A 20,459-nucleotide genomic window follows, 5' to 3' on the forward strand; every position below is an offset into this window, starting at 1 on the left:
TTTGTAAAGAATAAACACCCTGATGATCATTATAATCTCTACTATTGCACTGGCTAGTTTCTTTTATTTTATTCCAACTCCTCTTTCTGTCAGTTTTCAGCTTTGACACAACAAAATAAAGTGTTTCTGTGTTGGCCAAACCAACTAATCACACATAATTTTTATATTTAGCTCTAAACTCAGTTATAACTGGTATTTTAGAAGCTTAACTGCCATACATTCACCTTCTGGTCAATTCCTTTTGTCAAATAAAGATTGATTCTACAATACTGCACAAGAAATACTGAGAAGAAAATAAGATAAAGATGGTTTACAACCTCTTATATTTACATCTCACCACCAAGCTGGTGTTAAGACTATGAACAATAATCTGAAAACATCTGACAATCAAGACATTTAACTGAGTTCATATTAATGAACATTAAGTGTCGATCATATGATAGGTCATGGGAATACAATGAAGAATGAACTCTGGGACTTCCCTGGTGGCACGGTGGTTAAGAATCTGCCTGCCAACGCAGGGGACGTGGGTCCGATCCCTGGTCCAGGAAGATCCCACATGCCGCGGAGCAACTAAGCCTGTGCGCCACAACTACTGAGCCTGTGCTCTAGAGCCTGCGTGCCGCGACTACTTAGCAGGTGTGCTGCAACTACTGAAGCCCGCGTGCGTAGAGCCCATGCTCCGCAATAAGAGAAGCCACTGCAATGAGAAGCCCGCGCGCCACAACTAAAGAAAGCCCGCGCGCAGCAACAAAGAACCAATGTAGCCAAGGGGGAAAAAAGAAAAGAATGAACTCCCTCTTTAAACTTTAAAATTTAAAGTCTCATGGTGAGGGAAAAAAATCAGGAAATGTCAATAAAATATGGTAAGCATTAGAATAGAGGCATGCACAGGGTGCTAGCAGACCACACTGGAAGGGCACCTGGTCCAGTGTGGGAGTAGAGTGAAAGGCTCTTGAAGGAGACAGTAACTAACTTGTATCTTAAGAGTGAGGGGATGGGGGTGATCATTTGTGAGGCAAGGAAAAGAACCAAGTATTTTAAACCTGTGAACTTTACTCTGAAGGATAGGACCAATGTCAACCTGGAGGCAATAACCTACTGTTAAGCTCCTCAGATTTGCAAATAAAAATCAAGATGGATGGAAAAGACTGCTACAAACAGATACTCTGACAACTTGTGAAACTAGTGATACAATTCAATGAATCAAAAAGAAACAATAAGTTTCTTTTGTTCATGGGACTGAGGTTGTGGGCTTGACAGGTTTGGGGTACATAGAGTAGCAGGGAACTGTATGTCCTGCAGAGACTATTATCCAACTTGACAAGAGGAAACTGGAGTTATGCTATTAAAGCCAGGAGTTGGATTCTCACTCTCACAAAAGGAGTCTGAAAAAGGCAGCAAAATACTATCTGGATTCTATGGCTTCTCCAAAGGTGGGAGGAAGCAGACACACCCTGGGTCAGACAGCTCTTAGTATGGTCATTGGTTTTACAATATTCCATTTTCCATAGAGCCCTGAGGTGCTACTTTAAGAGCTGGACTAGGGGCCCCTAAGGGTCCCTGGGAACCAAGTGAAGCAATCACAAAACTATTAGATGGAGAAAGTTAAGTATTCAAGAGAAATTAAATTTCCACCAAGGTGAGCTTTTATCTAAAAGTGCCAAAAAAAAAAAGTAATGTTAAGTAAGCCATCTGAACAATTCAATTACAAGGAAATAAATTCATACAAGGAAAGGCAGATGGTGATACAATCTGATGAAACTGGGGACGCTTTTAGGGAGGTGAAAGAACAATGATCTAGAGTAGCAATGAGGAACAAAAACACCATTAATTCTACCTTCAGGTCAGAGATATAGGAGAAAAAAAATCCCTAAATAACAGATTATATTATGTAATGTGACTATCTGGTGTTTGACATTAAACAAATATAAAACACAAACATATAACTGCAAGCAGTCCCACAGAAGATGGACATAATGTTCTGTAAGTATGTGTGTATGTAACACAAGGGAACACAGTTAAATAGAGATTTCCATACCATATTTATAACTAAATGATATAACTTATGTAAAACACACAGAATGCAAAAGGCACTTAAATATTAGTTTTGTCCTTTCCCTCCTCTAAAAATACCTGGTACTCTGTGATGCCAGAAAAAACAAATTTACAAAATATTACATATAAATAATTATCTTAAACCAGTTATAATGCAATTAGTTATGAAAGAGATCATGACAATCTTTGGACTTTAACTTATATTAAAATTTTGAGAATAGAGCCAAGAAAGCATTGTTGCACAGCTAGTATTATCAACACTAGCCAAAACTAACAATAACCAAAAACACCCCACAGAAGATAATGGTTTGAGAAGACTCACTCTTAAGTGAAGGGATACTGATCCTAAGATCACTTTTTCAAATCAATTCAAACCTGCACTGAACAGTAATATTATCAGAATAGCTTTAAACAATTAAGTTCTGTGCATAAGTAATCCCATCAGGGAGGGAGGGACGGGGGGGGGGGGGGGGGGGGGGAAGGAAGGAGGTCTGCCTACCCCAGATAGTATTCCCTGATCAAGGGATCTGTTTCCTCTTAAATGGATTTCTCAAATAGGGTTAAGAGAGTTCAGTAAATTGGTTGAACAACTAATTCCACAGAGAATTTATAATGGTTTGATTCAACCTGGTAAAACACAGGGCTTTATATTCCACGTGCTGCTATTCTGATAATTAAAACACAAATCTTCCCCAGCTTTAAACTCTAAAAGGTTCACCATTACCTCACAGATTAAGTATAACCCCCCAGGCATGGCATACAAATCCCTCTTTGACCTACCTCTCCAGCCTCACTCACCTTTCATCACTTTCTGCCTTAAAATTCGTAACAGCAGTATTTGTATTTATGTTCTTCCTTGTTCCTGTAATGCTACTTACATCACTGCTCCTTTGCTCATACTGATCCCTCTGATTGGAACACACTCCCTCTCTTTTCCCTGCCTTATTATTTATCCTTTAAGAGATATTTCAATGGTCAGTCCCCACCAGATACTTTTCCCGATACGTCAGGCTAAGTACCTTCCTGTGTTCCCACAGCATCTCTTGTCACAACTATTAAGTTCAACACTTCTTAAAAAATTACCTTACTGCTTTTGCCTATGACTGAGTAGGTAGCAGCAAACCTACACTCTAGCTGAGAACTAGAAAAGCTATTAACAACAGCAACAGAAAGGCATGAAAACTGCTAGGATACCCAGGCCTTGAGGAGCCAAGATTCTGGAGAGGAGGTAACAATAAGAGAGGAGTCAACACTCTGCACAGCTTCCCCTTTCAGGCATCTGCCCATCCTTTGAGTATGGCAAGGGGTGTAAAGTATAAGCAAAGAAACCAACAGAGCTTTGGGAGTCTTACAAGGCAAGAGACAAAATTTGGAGACTTGAGGAGCCAAGAACCTAGTGGGAAGAGGGAGGGTCAGAGATCTGAATGTGACACTCAGCTGACTTTCCTCTTAATTCATTTTCTGAATGAAATTCTGAAGTTGGGAAGGACAAGGATCTCAGAGGCTAAGCAGAAAGCCTTTGAAAAGCAAGAATGAGTTCAGGAGGAGTTTAGCACCCTTCAGGAATAAGGGGCACTAGTAAACACTCCAAGCTCTCAGCTGGAATCCTTGGCTACACTCTAGGAGTTGGGGGCAACCAGAGATGATGAAGCCATACCCAACAGCGACCCAGCCTCCAATCAGCACAGTCCCTCAGTGGATTAAAGTGATTAACCTCCTCTTCAGTTTGCCCACCAGAGGGAAGACTGAACCATCCTGCAGAAAGATAGCATCTAGAGCCTCTACAATTTTTCATAATGTTCAGCAACCAATCAAAAATAACCAGGCATGGGCTTCCCTGGTGGCGCAGTGGTTGAGAGTCCGCCTGCCGATGCAGGGGACACGGGTTCGTGCCCCGGTCCGGGAAGATCCCACATGCCACGAAGCGGCTGGGCCCGTGAGCCATGGCTGCTGAGCCTGCGTGTCCGGAGCCTGTGCTCCGCAACGGGAGAGGCCACAACAGTGAGAGGCCCGCGTACTGCAAACAAACAAACAAACAAACAAACAAAAAAGCCAGGCATGACAAGACAAAGAACTAAGTGATCAAAAACCAAGAGGAAAAAAAGGGGCAACAGAAAGATCTGTCTTTGAGTTACCAGAAAAGGACTTAATATACAAGTAAATAGACGATGGAAGACAGATGACAATTTTCATGAGAGAAATGAAATCCATAAAAAAATCCAAAAGGGAAATCCTAGAAGTGAAAAATACAACAACTCAAATTAAGAACCCAATACGGGACCTAACAACAAACTAGGCAAGGGTGGACAGCTATGCTTTGAGGAAAATTTATAGTTCTAAATGAATATATTAAAAAAGAAGAAAACTGGAAAACCAATTATTTAAGCATCTATCTCAAGGTAAAGAACAGCAAATTATATAAAGAAAGTAGACAAAAATAACGAAAAAAGAGCAAAACTAAAAAAAAAAACAAGACAAATGTATAATAGGGAAAATCAACAGAACTGAAAGACGGACAGACCTCTAGAAAGGGTGATTAAGAAAGAAAAAGCACAAATCAACTAAGAAATGAAAAAGGGAACAGCACTATGGACCCTTTAGATGTTAAAAAGAGGATATGAGTAGTTTTACACAAATAATTTGAAAATTTAGATGAAATGAATAAATTCCTTGAAAAACACAGCTCATCAAAACTGAGATAAGATTTAAATGAAGACCTGATTAGCCTCGTATTTACCAAAGAAACGGGACTGATTATTAAATACTTTCCCACAAATAAATCTGTAGGCCCCAGTGGCTCTGCAGTAAAACCTTCCAACATTTAAGAAATAATATTAATCTAAACAAACTGAGAGCACTGACAAAAAAAAAAAAAAAAAAAAAAAAAGCAGGAACACTTCCCAACTCATTTTACAAAGCCAGCATAACTTTACCATGAAAACTTGACAAAGGCATTACAAACCAATCTGACCCATGACCACAGATGCAAAATGCCTAACCAAAATATTAACAAAATCCAATGATGTATAAAAATTCAACACCTATTCATGAAAAAAATCTCTTAGCACACTAAGGCAGAGAAAGGAATTTCTTCATCTAATAAAGATTAAAAAATATATAGCAAATATTATAGTTAATGGTGAAATACTGAAAACTTTCTCCTCAAATTCAGACTTCAGCAGTGTTCTGGAAACCCTAGCTAATTCTGTAAAACAGAAATATAGAAATATAGAAAGTATAAGGACTGGAAAGAACTAAATAAAACCATGATTATTCACATTTGACATGACTGAGTATAATACACAGAAAACCCTAAAGGCTTGGCAAACTATTAGTAAGTTAATTTAGTATGGTCTATATAAAAATCTATTTTATTTCTATATACCAGCATATAGAAGCAAGCATGTACAAAAATAAAAAATTTAAAACAATACCATTTGTAATAGCCTCAACAAGACTCACATACCCAGGAATAAACCTAAATCACCAAACGTTAAAAGAAACTGAAGACCATCTTTAAAGAAAAATGGAGAAATACTCTATGTTCGTGGAATAGAAGACTCATATTATAAACATGTTAATTCTTCCCCAAATCAATCTACAGACCAAAACCCCACAATTTCTTTTTATTTTTCAAAAATTGACAACTATATTTAAAAATACATATGGAAGAACAAAGGTCTTAAAATAGCCAAGACAATCTTAAAAAAAAGAACAAAGTTTATGCCACCAAAGGCTTATTATAATGCTACAATAACTAAGGCAGGGTGGTATTAAATAGAGGAAAACAGACCAATGATGAAAAAAGGGGCAAGAAACTAACCCACAAATGTATCTACTCATATACAGCAGTCACTTGATTAAAAACAAAAGTATATATCACGGGGGGACTTCCCTGGTGGTGCAGTGGCTAAGACTCCACGCTCCCAATGCAGCGGGCCCAGGTTCGATCCCTGGTCAGGAAACTAGATTCCCCATGCCGCAACTAAAAGATCCCACGTGCCGCAACAAGGATCCCGTAAGCGGCAACAAATATCCCACGTGCCACAACTAAGACATGACACGGCCAAATAAAGAAAAAAAAAGTACATTGCAGGGCAGTGGCAAAAAATGTCTAATAAATGATACTGGTTTTCCATATGGAGAAAAATTATTCTTGACTCCTCCTACTTCACACTATACCAAAAAGGAAAAACAAAATCCTATCTTCATTACCTTGGATTAGGCAAACTTTTTTTTTAGTATCTTTATTGGAGTATAATTGCTTTACAATGTTGTGTTAATTTCTTTTGTACAACAAAGTGAATCAGCTATATGTAGACATATATCCCCATATCTCCTCCCTCTTGAGCCTCCCTCCCACCCTTCCTATCCCACACCTCTAGGTCGTCACAAAGCATCGAGCTGATCTCCCCGTGCTACGCAGCAGCTTCCCACTAGCTATCTATTTTACATTTGGTAGTGTATATAGTCATGCTACTCTCTCATTTCGTCCCAGCTTCCCCTTCCCCCTGTGGTCCTCAAGTCCATTCTCTAAGTCTGCATCTTTATTCCTGCCCTGCCACTAGGTTCATCAGTACCACTTTTTTAGATTCCATGTATGTACGTTAGCATACGGTATTTGTTTTTCTCTTTCTGACTTACTCTGTATGACAGACTCTAGGTCCATCCACCTCATTACAAATAACTCAATTTCATTCCTTTTTATGGCTGAGGGATATTCCACTTTATATATGTGCCACACCTTTATCCATTCATCTGTCGATGGACATTTAGGTTGCTTCTATGTCCTGGCTATTGTAAATAGTGCTGCAATGAACACTGTGATACATGTATCTTTTTGAATTATGGTTTTCTCAGGGTATATGCCCAGTAGTGGGACTGCTGGGTCATACAGTAGTTCTATTTTTAGTTTTTTAAGGAAGCTCCATACTGTTCTCCACAGTGGCTATATCAACTTACATTCCCACCAACAGTGCAGGAGGGTTCCCTTTTCTCCACACCCTCTCCAGCATTTATTGTTTGTAGATTTTTTGATGATGGCCATTCTTACCGGTGTGAGGTGATACCTCATTGTGGCTTTGATTTGCATTTCTCTAATGATTAGTGATGTTGAGCATCTTTTCATGTGTTTGTTGGCAATCTGTATGTCTACTTTGGAGAAATGTCTATTTAGGTCTTCTGCCCATTTTTGGATTCAGTTGTTTGTTTTTTTTTGATATTGAGCTGCATGAGCTGCTTATGTATTTTGGAGATTAATCCTTTGTCAATTAGGCAAACATTTCTTTAAAAGGACTAAGCAAAAATTTTTTTTGGATAATTTGGTCATTAAAAATTAAGAACTTCTATTCATCAAAAGTCAACACAAATAGAGCTGAAGATATGTGTAATACACAGAGCCTGCAAAAGAAAGAACTCTTAACAATTTAAAAAGGAAGTCAATGGAACACAGGTGAAAGATTTGAACAGACATTTAACGAAGAAAGGATATCTAACGGCCAAATAAGCACATGAAAAGCTGCTGAATTTCATTAGTTATCAAGGAAATGCAAATTAAAACCCAATGTGATACTATAACACTCACCACGATAACTAAAATGAAAAATACAGACAATACCAAGGGTTGGCAAAGATGCAGAGGAACTTGGGACCTTCATACTCTGCTATAAGGGGTAAAAAAAAAAAAATGTGATGTAAAAGTAGTATAACAACTTTGGTAAGTAACACAATTGGTGGTATCCGCTAAACCTGAGTATACACATTTTCTAGGTTCTACCAATTCTACCCCTAGAAATATACTCAACAGTAATGTACACATATGTTCAACAAAAGACAAGCACAATAAAAGACTCTAATGACCATCAACAGCAGAATGGATAAATGAATTCATATGATGGAATAATACATGGAAATGAGAATTAAATTAACTATGGCTACATGAAGTATGGATGCGTCTTACACCAAAGAAAATTCTGAGCAAAGGAGGCCAGTACACACTTTATGATTCCATATATAAATATAATTCAAAACAAGGAAAAACTAATCTGTGATATTAGGATAATGGTTTCTTTGTGGGGAGGGGATAGATGGTAGTAACTATAAGAGGACACAAGGAGGTGCTAGTAATGTGGTGGTTACACAGTGTTATTTTGTGAAAATTTATAGAGTTGTACACTTATGATCCGTATACATATACTTTAAGAAACTGTTTACTTAAGGAAAAGAAACAAAACCTATGGGCAAAATAGATTTATTTGTTTACCAAGTCTACAGATGGTACAAAAAGGACAAAGTCAGTACATTACATAACAATCATAATTTTAAAGCCAGAAAAATGGGCCAGCATCAACAATTTGAAACTTAGTAAGAATAAATATGAAACAGTGCACCTAAGTTAAAATTTTTTAAAGTACACCTAGGATAAGGGAAACTCTGCTTAAAAGTAGAGACACAAAAACAACAAGGTTTTAAAAACAAGTTCAGTATAAGCCAACATGTCACTGCTGCCAAAGCATAAAAATTTTTTTAATTTAGGGCTATATTAATGAAATTATCAAGCCAACATAAAGTGAGGTAATAGTTTCACTTTACTGCTCATTAATGACCACAACTCAAATGTCACAATTTAAGAAACAAAGTAAATTAAAGAGCATACATAGAGAAAGAAAAACTGAGAGGCACAATCTTGTCAAATGAAAAATGGTTAAAGAACAAAGGATATTCAACCAGGAGAAGAGATGACTTTGCGAGCTTAACACCTGACTGTAAGTAGATAAAGGGCTATCATTTAAAATATAAAATGAATATTTTCTGTACTGCTCCAGCGGAGAGAAGTAGAACCAGGAAGTAGCCACTAGAAAGAAGCAGTTTTCAGGTTCAATTCAGGAAAAACTTTCCAATAATTGATAGAGCTTTTCTATGGTGGAATGGACAAAGTATCCAAAGTAGAGGATCACTTATCCGAGATGTCAGAACTTATTTTTTAATTTTGTGGTTAGACTAAATCAGTGTTTCCCAAACCTAACACACATCAATAAAACTATGAAGTTTTTTAAAATACAAATTCCATAGTTGCCACCACAAGCAATGTAGGTCTGGGAGGGGCCTGGAATCTGTAAGAAGCCTCCTGGGTGATTCTAGTAGCCTAGTGGTTCAAGATCCTGTATTTGAAAACCACATAATTAGATGGCCTTTAAGGTTCCTTCTAAAAATTCTAATGGAAATAAATCATCTTTATATAAACAGCTTGAGGCAAGGTTTACCTTTGTATATCAAAAGCACTCTGTACATCAAAATAAATTGAGAATATCTGAAAATACATGTCACTTTAACCAGTCTTTAATTTTTTTCCCCCAAATTTGTAACAAAATTGCTGTGTACCTGAAAATACTATTATTATATACAAGAACTCCTCCAACCTGGATGAATTATAAAGAAATGATAATCAACATTCATTTAACAAGTGTTTACTGTGAGCCTATTATATGCCAATAAACAAAAATGACAACTCTGCCTCAATGGAACTTGGTCAAATCATCAGAGAATTATAATATTGTGTGCTATCATACAGGAAGTGTAGAGTGCTGGGGGATCAAACAGAAGGGGAGTGATAGGTGTGTAATATTCTTGCATGACCACTCTGTCCTAAACTGCAAGATAGGATAATGTAAATGACAAGAAAACTGTGAGAGAATGACCCTGAAGTAGAGTTTAGGTGAAGGAAGCAGTAGGAATAAGAAAATTAGAGGGAAAAAAGCTTAAAAATATTTTATTTTTCTGTTTTAACCAGCACACCCCCAAAAAAAGGAAAGTTGGAAAAGATACATATATGGTTTAGACACTAAACTTTAGAGACAAGATTGTTTCTCTTATGCAAGGAGGAGTCAAGAAGGAGAGAAATCATGGTTAGAAGCAATATTGGAAAGGGAAGTAGAAAAGCCAGTCCCTGAGAGTCACAGAAGAAAAAAGAATTAGAACTAGAATAGAGAAGTGTCCCTGGGGTTACTTTGTCCAGTGGCTCAAGCCCCTATAGCTCTTTACTCCCATCTCTATCTTATCTCCTATACCCACCAGACCAAGCCCACACACATTTTACAAGAATTAAGTATGGTGGGCTTCCCTGGTGGCGCAGTGGTTGAGAGTCCGCCTGTCGATGCAGGGGACACGGGTTTGTGCCTGGGTCCGGGAAGATCCCACATGCCGCGGAGCGGCTGGGCCCATAAGCCATGGTCGCTGAGCCTGCGCATCCGGAGCCTGTGCTCCGCAACAGGAGAGGCCACGACAGTGAGAGGCCCACGTACGGCAAAAAAAAAAAAAAAAAAAAAAAAAAGAAGTATGGCTTCTACCTAACATTACTAAAGGCAAAACCTTAAATAGATCCCTCTTAGGAGTTCTGATAGTGTTCTGTTCTCTGGTCTAACATCTTAGTAGTACTTGTTAAAATACCTATAAAAATAGGCCAGATTAAATGATAATATAGCAATATACTATAATCTTGGTAGACTATCACCTTCGAAGACCATGTTATAAAAGTATATCATTGTTGTTGCATGCTGACTCAAGGAGATAGTAGGAGAAAAATGAAAGAAATGGTTCTAAAAGCAGCTGTAATAAAGCTTTGAGGCTTACTAGAATAGTGTTCAGAATATGGCAGATACTTAATAAACATTTACTGAATGATTGAATCCCCAGTCATCTAAAAATCACACAAGCATACAAAAATAAAAAATGAAAAACGTATAATGGGAAGAGAACTGCCTCAGGTTCAAAATTATAACTCTACTACTTACTAGTTGAAGTCTTGAACAAATTGGGACTACTGTCTTTTTCAAAGGATTAAATGAGATATTAAATGTGATAGCACATGCAAATGCTCCTAGTATAAAAGGCATTCTTTCAGGCTAACTAATCTTCAATTCACTAAATGACAATTAGATAACAGTAAATGGAAAACGTTATTTCTTTAGCTTGTCGGAAAGAAGATAAAAGTAGGTTGGAATTAGAAAACACATTCAGATATCAATAACCTATGAGCAAAGATTAACCTAAACCAACACAGGAGGAGCTTAGATACTGTCATTTGCCTACACATACCAAAAATTTCTCGGCCACTACTTTTTATCCCAAACACAATGCTAGGTACTAGGGATAAAAAGATGTGTAAGACATGTTACATAGTAAACTTTTGGGATAGACAAATTTCATAGTTATTTGGAAAAAATAACTCTATATGAAATTTCTAAAAGGCATACAGCCAACAGTAATTGAGAGGTCAGCTGCTGATTACCTCCCTAGAAGCTTTCAACATTGACATTTCGTTAGTAGTTTAAGTGAATTCCTTATAAATATTCATGAAAGAGAAAGTTGTTGATCACTAAAGACAAGGATTTGACTGTGTTCAGCCTCTGCGGCAAACTATATATCTAGAAATAAAGAAGGCTTATTATTCTAAGTATTGTACTACAAGAAAAGAGAAGGGACATACCTAGCTTCCTAAAGGTGTAACTCAGATAAAACAAAACAAACAAAAACAGTTCATTTTTGTTTTGTTTCAGAATGAAACAAGGAGATGTTTCTCAAGTAAAGAATAGAGCATATCTTTAATGGTACATATTTCTCCAATACAGTGTCAAGATGCTATTACATATGATAGTAGTACACTTAGTTCTAATAAAAGTCACCTGTCTGGAGTGAAAAGAGAAATCATTACCTGATTTGTAGGCATTTTCGGCACATTCACTTTCCACATCTGGGCTTCCCTGGAGATTGCCTTTTCCAACAGGAAAGACAATCTCTGGTTTTCCAACAGCCCTGGAAACTTCATGATATCCTTTGGATCTGCCTGCCACCCAGCTTGATGTAGCTACCTATAAGATCAAATATAAAACAATGCTCTATATTTAATTATATATATAGTAACTGTAGCATAATATAAATATGTTGGTACTTATTAAGCAATTCATAAAACAAAATTAAAATGTTATGAGGCAATATAGGATTTTACAGCTCTTTAAGATATCATATATTAAAATGTTACCATAATCATCAGTTATCTAAAACATTCTCACTTTAAATCTGAAATTCAGTTGTAAAGAGAATAAAAACATGACCATATAATTGATAGAAACTTAGGACTTTGATCAAAACATATTATCACTGTGTCAAAAAATTTTAAGTCACAGGCCTTTTAGACTAGGAATTCTTAGAGTATTTGTCCCAAATATTTCTCTTAAAAATGTACACAGATTAAGGGCTAAACCCTCTTTTCATTAAAAAAAAAAGTTACATCAATTACATTAAATCCCACCCATTTCTACTGAATCAGTATGAGACAATCCCCCCCTTTAAGTATGAAACCATCTTGAATTGTGCTCCCACTACAGTGTCCACTAGCTACACATGTAGCCATTAAAATTAGAATTGAATAAAATTAAAAAATAATTCCTCAGTCACACCAGCCCCATTTCAAGTGCTCAGCTGTCACATGTGGCCAGTGGATACTGCACTGGACAGTGCAGGAAAGGAACATTTCTATCAATGCAGTAAGTTCTACTGGACGATGTTGATCTAGAAAGCTCAACAGTCGAGTAACTGGCACTCTAAAATGAGCAGCAAGTTTAAAGAGCAACACAGTACAAGGCATCTCAGAGTCCGAGAGACGTTTCTACGTTTCTTCAAAAAAAGGGAAACCAGGGATTCCCTGGTGGCGCAGTGGTTGGGGGTCCGCCTGCCGATGCGGGGACACGGGTTCGTGCCCTGGTCTGGAAGGATCCCACATGAGGCCGCTGAGCTTGCGCGTCCGGAGCCTGTGCTCCGCAGCGGGGGAGGCCACAACAGTGAGAGGCCCGTGTACCGCAAAAAAAAAAAAAAAAAAAAGGGGAAACCATAGAGATTTGACTGTGTATGGAAAATTGGATTGAGAAGCTGCTGAAGAATGTGAAAAGACTTAACTAGATTGATGAAGCTAAGCAACTGAAAAGGTTATTAAATTCAAAAAGAGATTATGCAAAAAATAAACATAATACCACAATATTTACACAGCAATAATAATGAAAATACTGAAGAGAGATTTCAACACAAACGCTGTAATAAAACTACACTGGTAGGATGAGGGATGTTGGGAGAAGGCAGAATCAGAGTCTCATCTTTATATTTCAGAGGAAAACCATAAATAATTTCTAAAACTTAAATATCAAAAACACAGCAATAGGTAAGTTACTTGAAAATATGATCTTAAATAACAAGAGAAATAGGTAAGAGCTGAGAGTGATTAACCTCTGGGGAATGAGAAAAGGGTGGAGAAGCCAAGCAGCAGGGGAATGTGGTTTTTCATTATAGACCTCATATAACTATTCCCTTTTTTCAACTCTGGACCTGTATTACGTATATGCTTCAAATTCCAGGGATTCTTTTTAAAAAAATTCAATGTCTAGAATTAACATATGAAAAGTTCCTAATTTTTGATAAAAATTTAAAATTGGAAAAAACAAAAAATACAAACCTAATCTTCAATTTCCATGTTCCCTCTGCCCCAACTTCAGCTACTATCCTCTTTCCTACTTATCACCCCACATACTTCACTTACTATTCAACCTACTGCAAACTGGTTAACTGGATTGTAATTTTTTTTTCTTTTTGCTTCTTTAAACTCCTGGGTTTTTGCAATTTTTCTATATCAAGCATGAAGTGCTTTTCATACTAAGCAGAAAAAAGTTAAATAACTTAGAAAGTGGAAAATAATAACTATCCTGAAAGGTCCAACTCAAAGGTAATTTCTTCCAAGAACTATCTCCCCTAATAAATTATAAATTCCCTTGCAGTCATATCTACGAATATCATGTTTTTATTACTCACAGTGCCCATCGCACAGTATCCTGATGAAACAGAGACACAACCAAAGGCTCATTTCAACCCTTGGGGCCAAAAACAAAAAACCATAACCAAAACAAACAAACCCAAGTCTAATCTCTTTCACAGGTGAATTCTTCAAATGTTTAAAGGCTGCTATCATGCTCACTAGTTCATCCACTGCATTGCTGAAAAACCATTCAAGAGTTTCTCACATGACATGATTTTTGCTCTTCTAAATTAGCACCAGTAATGCAGTTTAAGATCATTAGCTATTTTTTTAAAGGCTACACCACATTATCAATTCAGATAAAATTAATGCTCAACTAAAACTCTTAAGACTTTCTAAGGTAACTCTTAGGTGAACTTCCCCTCCACCTGCCCCACCTCCCTTTGTATGGGATTTTGGTGCCTTTGGGCGGGGGCGGGGGGGGCACGTTACATCCTTGTTCAGGACCTTAAATGCATTTTTTTCCTTTGAAAAAAGTCATCTTGTTAAATTCTATCTACTGTTACATTCTGCTTAGATGTTCTGAGATTCCAATTTTGTTGCACTGGTACTTTTCTCAAATTCTCCACAATTAGGTAAACAGAGTCACTACAACTTCATCGAATGCAAACATAAATATCAACCTCAGAAACAGAGTATAAACTAGATGTTCACCTGTCTAGACGTATTTAGAAGAAACACCTATATTGGATGGAGACTGAACTTCATAGGTTCTAAGAACTTCTTCTAAACCTAATTTTGGTCTGTAATTAACTCCTGTCAAAACTTACTTATTTCGTCCCTTTAGCTACTCTCAACAGGGTGGCTCACCAGGATCTGCCAGCCTTCTCAGCATACCCCAATGGGTGGCTGCCCCTAGTAATGACTCTTCCTTTACAATGATTCCTTTGAAGATTACTTTTAGGGTAGGATAGGTGGGGGACCTGAGAGGAACATATAGGATAGAATCATGTAAAGAAGTATAAGATCAGGTTCAAGGGATTCTTGTTCTTCAATCTTCTATAATTAAGGCCCTTAGTAAGACGTTCAAATATTTAGATGATATAACAACTTTTTTTGCGGTATGCGGGCCTCTCACTGTTGTGGACTCTCCCGTTGCGGAGCACAGGCGCCGGACGCGCAGGCTCAGCGGCCATGGCTCACGGGCCCAGCTGCTCAACTGGCATGTGGGATCCTCCCGGACCGGGGCACGAACCCATGTCCCCTGCATCGGCAGGCGGACTCTCAACCACTGCGCCACCAGGGAAGCCCATAACAACTTTTTTAAAAAAGGAATCCGGGTCAAAGAAGAAATCATAAGGGAAATTAGAAAATACTTTGAAATGAATAAAAAAGACCAAACATACTAAAACTTACAGGAAACAATACTTGTAAATGCCTATATTAAAAAAGATCTCATAGGTATAACTGAATCACTTTGCTATACACCTGAAACATAATGTTGTAAATCAACTGTACTTCAATAAACAAGAAAAAAAAAAGATCACAAGTTAACACTCTAACCTTCCACTTTAAGACACTGGAAGAAACAGACCAAACTATACCTAAAGCAAGTCAGAAGAAAGAAAATAATAAATATCAGAGTGGAAATTAAGGAAGTAGAGAACAGAAAAATAGAGAAAAATCAATGAAACCAAAAAAGTTTGTTCTCTGAAAAGATCAACAAAATTGGCAAACCATGAGCTACACTGACCAAGAAAAAACAGAGGTCAAGTACTAAAATCAGGAATAAAGAAGGGACATTACTACTTATGTTACAGAAATAAAAAGGATCATAAGGAAATTTTTATTAACAATTGTATGCAAATAAATTGGACAACTTAGATGAAAAAGACAAACACCTAGAAACTATCAAAACTGACAACAGAAAAAGCTGAAGAGTCATATACCAAATACTAAAGAGACTGAATTAGTAAAGAAACTAGTGTCAAAGAAAAGCCCATGCCCCAGTGGCTTCGCTGGTGAATTCTACCAAACGTTTACAGAAAAACTAATACAAATTCTTCACAAACTCTCCCAAAAACTAGAAAAGGCCTTCTCGTTTTATGAAGCCAGTTATTATCCTGCTACCAAAACCAAAGACAACAGCACGAAAACTACAGACTAGTATCTCTTAAATACAGATGCAGAATTCCTCAACAAAATACTAGCAATCTGTATCTGAAAACATAAAAAAGGGACTATACACCATAACCAAGTGGGATTTAGCCCAGGAAAGCAAAGTTGGTTTAACATTCAGAAATCAATGTAACACACTGTATCAACAGAAGAAAAAAAGCAATCATTCTTTGCTCACAATAGGGAAATGTAACAAAGGAAAAAGAAAAAGTTCAAATTTCCTTAAACTTTAAAAAATGAAGTATAAACAATACAAGTGAGAAACAAAAAGGACGGAGGACACCTGTGGGGATGTTCCAGATTTTCTAAGCTACAGAATAATAAAAGTGCAATACCTTACCCTAGACTGGATCCTTTACTGCAGAGAAAAATGCTATAAAGGTCACTGTGGGGTCAACTGACATAATGAGAATTTGGACAGATTTGACAAAAGTAAATTATCAATTTAAAATTTACTAAAGTTGGTAACTTTACTGTGACTCTGTAAAAGAATATCCCTATTCTCAGGAAATACACACTGAAAAATTTAGGTGTAAAGGGCCATAATGAATGCTGTAGAGAGAGGGGGTGGAAGATGAGGGGAAGGAAGACTCGATAAAACAAATGGAGTAAAAGGCTGAAAATAAGTGAATCCAGGTAGTTTCTTTTTGAAATTATTTACAAGTTAACAACACAGAAAAAGCAAAACAAAAACAGAAACCATAATTTATGAGAAAATGTTCTACATTCCTTTTTTAAAATATGATATGATACAGTGGAGAAAGCGCTGACTTGAATTCTACTTCTTTTACTAACAATCCACAAGCCTGCTTTCTAATGTTTTAAAACAGATTATTTGAGCTAGATGAAAAATGAATCCTGCTAAGGAATAAAACACAAACATTAAAAATATAAACTTACTGTTTTAAATAACAGAACTTTATAGTTTTATGTTGTTATTTTATGTCCATTAATGGTCACATTCAGAATTCTGAATGCTCAGAAAAGTCTATAGGAACTAAAAAACAAAAAGACTGTATTCTGGTTGGCATATTCCATAAACTTTGACCTTGAGCGTTTCACATTTCTCCTCCCATTCTTTCAACTGCTGCTTCTACTTCTTCCTCTATGTTTATCAAATACCTTATTGTCTGAGTGAATAGTTTATAAAACACTTATTGTACAGCATTAACTATGTTACAAATCAGCATACAGGGCCTCTTGCTCTTCTGAGGAAAAGTGCTGCACAGTGCTGGGTATACAACAGAAACAACTTCATTAACATGGAATTATTGTATGTATTATGTTCAAAACACCAACTCCATTAATAATTTTGTACTGGTGCTGACTTCCGGATCTTAGTTCCTCTTATAAAAAGAGAGATTTATTAATGTGACCATACAAAAACCTCATGTTCTATTATTATCTCCTTGACTTTATGCCCTTAACCTAATAATGAACTAGAGGTACTTATAATTCCAAAACACCCTGCTTTATCCCAACCTCCATGACTCTCCACATACTGTTCTTTCAACTTGAAATGTCCTTCTCTAGCTTGCACTCTCCTTCCTACAGAGTTGTCATTTGCATCATATGTACTTGAACATAATTCTACTTTTGCATTTAATTGCTCCGTGAGAGCTGACTATTTGTAGGCTGGTCTCTCCTACTAACCATGAGTTCGTTGATGGCAAACACTCTCCAGAGTTTAGCACTGTGCCAAATAAATAATAAGAGCTTACACTTGTTAAGTGCTTAACAACTAAAAACAATGAGTGCTTACTACTTGGCCAGGTATTGTTTAAAGTACTATGCCATATTAACTCCTCGAACACAAAGGAGGGTATAATTATTAAGTCTGTATTATTATTAAGCCCCCTTCAAAGATGAAGAAACATGGACAGAAAAATGAAACTTTTCATTTTTAAAGTAGTATACAATCAGAATAAAACATGTACACACACTTTAAGCTTCCAATCTTGACCAAGAAACATTTTAGAGTTCCATTTTAAACTACTGATACTAGGATGCCACATTGCCACGTAAACTCACTTATCTCAGTTTAACTGCAAACCATCCCGGTGCACCTTCCCGACACACGCTGATTCTACTAGTCTGCTCTTCATCAGTATTGAGAAACTTCTTCTAGTCCAAAAGCTTAGAATCTCTGATGCGTATGGTCCCAGACTAGCAAATCTGAATCCTGTCCCTTCTTTCTTAATCTATGTGTCCGTTCCCTTCTATTTCCTCTGCCACAAATGACCTGGAAAAGCCAGAAGCACATAACGCTACTTTAATCTGTTCCGGGACAGAGACTGTATAGCACAGACTGCCTGGGCTGGAATTCTGGCCACCGGGTTCTAGCTGCCTTCTAGTGGGAAAATTAATCTTACAGAGCCTCAGTTTCACTCATCCGTAAAATGCTCCTGAACTACCTGCCCCGTGAAGATTCAATAAGTTGCAAACCACTTATAACGATGCCTCTCCGATAATAAGCCTCAACAAGTGTTATTATGAACATCCCAAAGCCACACTGCTGCTGCTCAATCGTTAAGTGTCTCCCGCTGACAGAATAAAAGCTAAATATTTTAGCCTAACATTCAAAGGTCTCCAGTCTGATTCCATCCTACCTCCGGAGCGATACCTTCCACTATTTTGCCATCTAATTCTCAACTCCTAACAAAACGATCTGCGGTGGAACCTCTAGCTTGGCAGAGGGGCTTCTGCCCTCTTTTCAAATTTCCGGTATTATCTGCTCTACAGGGTGCAATTCAAAGCTCACCTCCTCTCCAGATTCCCCCGACTGAAGCCAACCCCGGGAAACGTGCCCCTCCCCCGAGCTCCCGCAGCGGCTCACCCCATTCATCCGTCCTCCTCCCCCACCCCGCCCGCTCTGCAATGTGAATGATGTTCCCGCGGGTCCCGCGGAGGCGTCGAGATCTAGGGGCGGGGGTGTGTCCCCTTCTTTGTGTACCGCACAGGCTCGCGGACCCTAGAACGCGCACTAGGAAGCAGCTTGCTGTTGCTGCAAGAAAGTTAGTCGCCTACGGGAAAATTGGCCCGAAAGGGAACCCAGCGGAGCCGTTTCCAAACTGGGCAGGTGCCTGAGCTGTAGGCGCGAGGAGACAAGAGGAGCGTCCGGAGGTTTCCCGGAGGGGGCGGCAGGGGTGGGGCTCAGCCGAGGGGCGCGCGCCGGCGGCGCGGGGCTGCAGGGGGCTCGCGCGCAGGTCGCGGGGACGCGTGGAGCCCCCCCCCCGTTCCCGCCCGCTCACCTTCTCCTCCTCTTCCTCCTCCTCCTCCTCCTCCCCGGCAGAGCTGTAGGCCTCACAGTGGTGACGAGGGGTCATCCGGGGGCCCGTTACCACCTCATTTTCCTCAGCGCGCGGCGACGGGGCGCGCGGGACGAGGACGGGGCCAACTGAGGAGGGAGAAGAGGGGGAACCGGGCCGGAGGGCGCGGGCGCTGGCGCTCGAGCGGGACGCACGGCTGCGGCCTGTGGGTCGGTCAGCGAATTAGTTCCATGACACCCCCGGACCTGAGGCCGCCGCCGGTCCCGCTCCTCCAACCGACGCCGCTTGTGCCCGGGTGGGGAGGGGGTTCCCTCTCGCCATAGGGCGGCGGGGACCGGGGAGAGGCGGGGGGTGAGACCGGCTCTGCCCCTGCCCGGGGGAAGCGCCTCCGAGGGGAAATGGTGAAAGGGGGGGAAAGGGGGAAAAGGAAAAAAAAAGGAAGGGGAAAGGGGGGGAAAAATAAGAAAAAACGAGACAGAGGCGCTACCGCGTCCGCTCGCGGGGAAGGCTGGGGAGGGAGGGGAAGGGAGAAAGAAGTGCCGGTTTCGTCGGCTCCGCCCTCGCGGACCGATTCCTAGACTTGCTCACTCCTTGTAAACAACACTGAACTGGCTTCTGGACCCTCTGCCGTTTTCCTCCCCGCGGCCTTCTCCGTCCAGCGAACGTACAGAGAAGTCCGGCAAAAAGCTGGGCTGTTGGAAACGGGCTGGGAAAGTCTCTGGCATTGGGGTGGGAGGAGGGCTAAGAGAAGCTAAATGTGCGTGGACTCGTTTTCCTTGGAGGAGCGGAAGGGTTCCTCTTCGACTGCACGGTGACGTAAGCGCCTCCTCAGCTCGCTGGAAGAGGCGTGCGGTGGCCGGAGAGTGCGCTGCGCATGCGCCCCAGGGAAGAAAGAAGCAGCTGAGCGCTTCGTTTGGGGGTGGGGTCTTATAGGGATGCTCCGCTGGCCGAACCGAGAGCTACGTGGTTTTATCCAGCCTGTCTTTGTCTCTGGGGCTTGTAAAAGGATTTGTTAGAAAGGGCCGCGATCTGTTGTGTAAAGATCTTGCGTTCCCTGTAGACCTCGCAAAAAGTTCTGTGTTCTCTTCTTACCATTGACGTGTAAATAGAATTATGGATTTTTTCGCTGCCACGTCGTGGGTGGAGGGAGATTCTAA

General features: G+C 39.3%; 1 protein-coding gene across 3 annotated transcripts in view; it reads right to left on the reverse strand.

Annotated features, from left to right (window-relative positions):
- The window catches only part of CCNI (cyclin I), a 32,295-nt gene extending 12,479 nt beyond the window's left edge, over window positions 1-19,816 (reverse strand). For 2 of the 3 annotated variants that reach the window (XM_060113597.1, XM_060113588.1), the window contains exons 1-2: window positions 19,285-19,816; window positions 11,768-11,924 (exon numbers count right to left, since the gene is read on the reverse strand). In XM_060113597.1, the coding sequence (XP_059969580.1) occupies window positions 11,768-11,881 (114 nt within the window). In that variant the 5' untranslated portion in view covers window positions 11,882-11,924; window positions 19,285-19,816. The remainder of the gene's footprint in view (window positions 1-11,767; window positions 11,925-19,284) is intronic. The other variant, XM_060113606.1, reaches the window with a different exon arrangement.
- Window positions 19,817-20,459: the final 643 nt, after the last annotated feature.

Source organism: Mesoplodon densirostris, chromosome 1, assembly GCF_025265405.1.
Source record: "Mesoplodon densirostris isolate mMesDen1 chromosome 1, mMesDen1 primary haplotype, whole genome shotgun sequence".
Classification (NCBI taxonomy): Eukaryota; Metazoa; Chordata; class Mammalia; order Artiodactyla; family Ziphiidae; genus Mesoplodon; species Mesoplodon densirostris.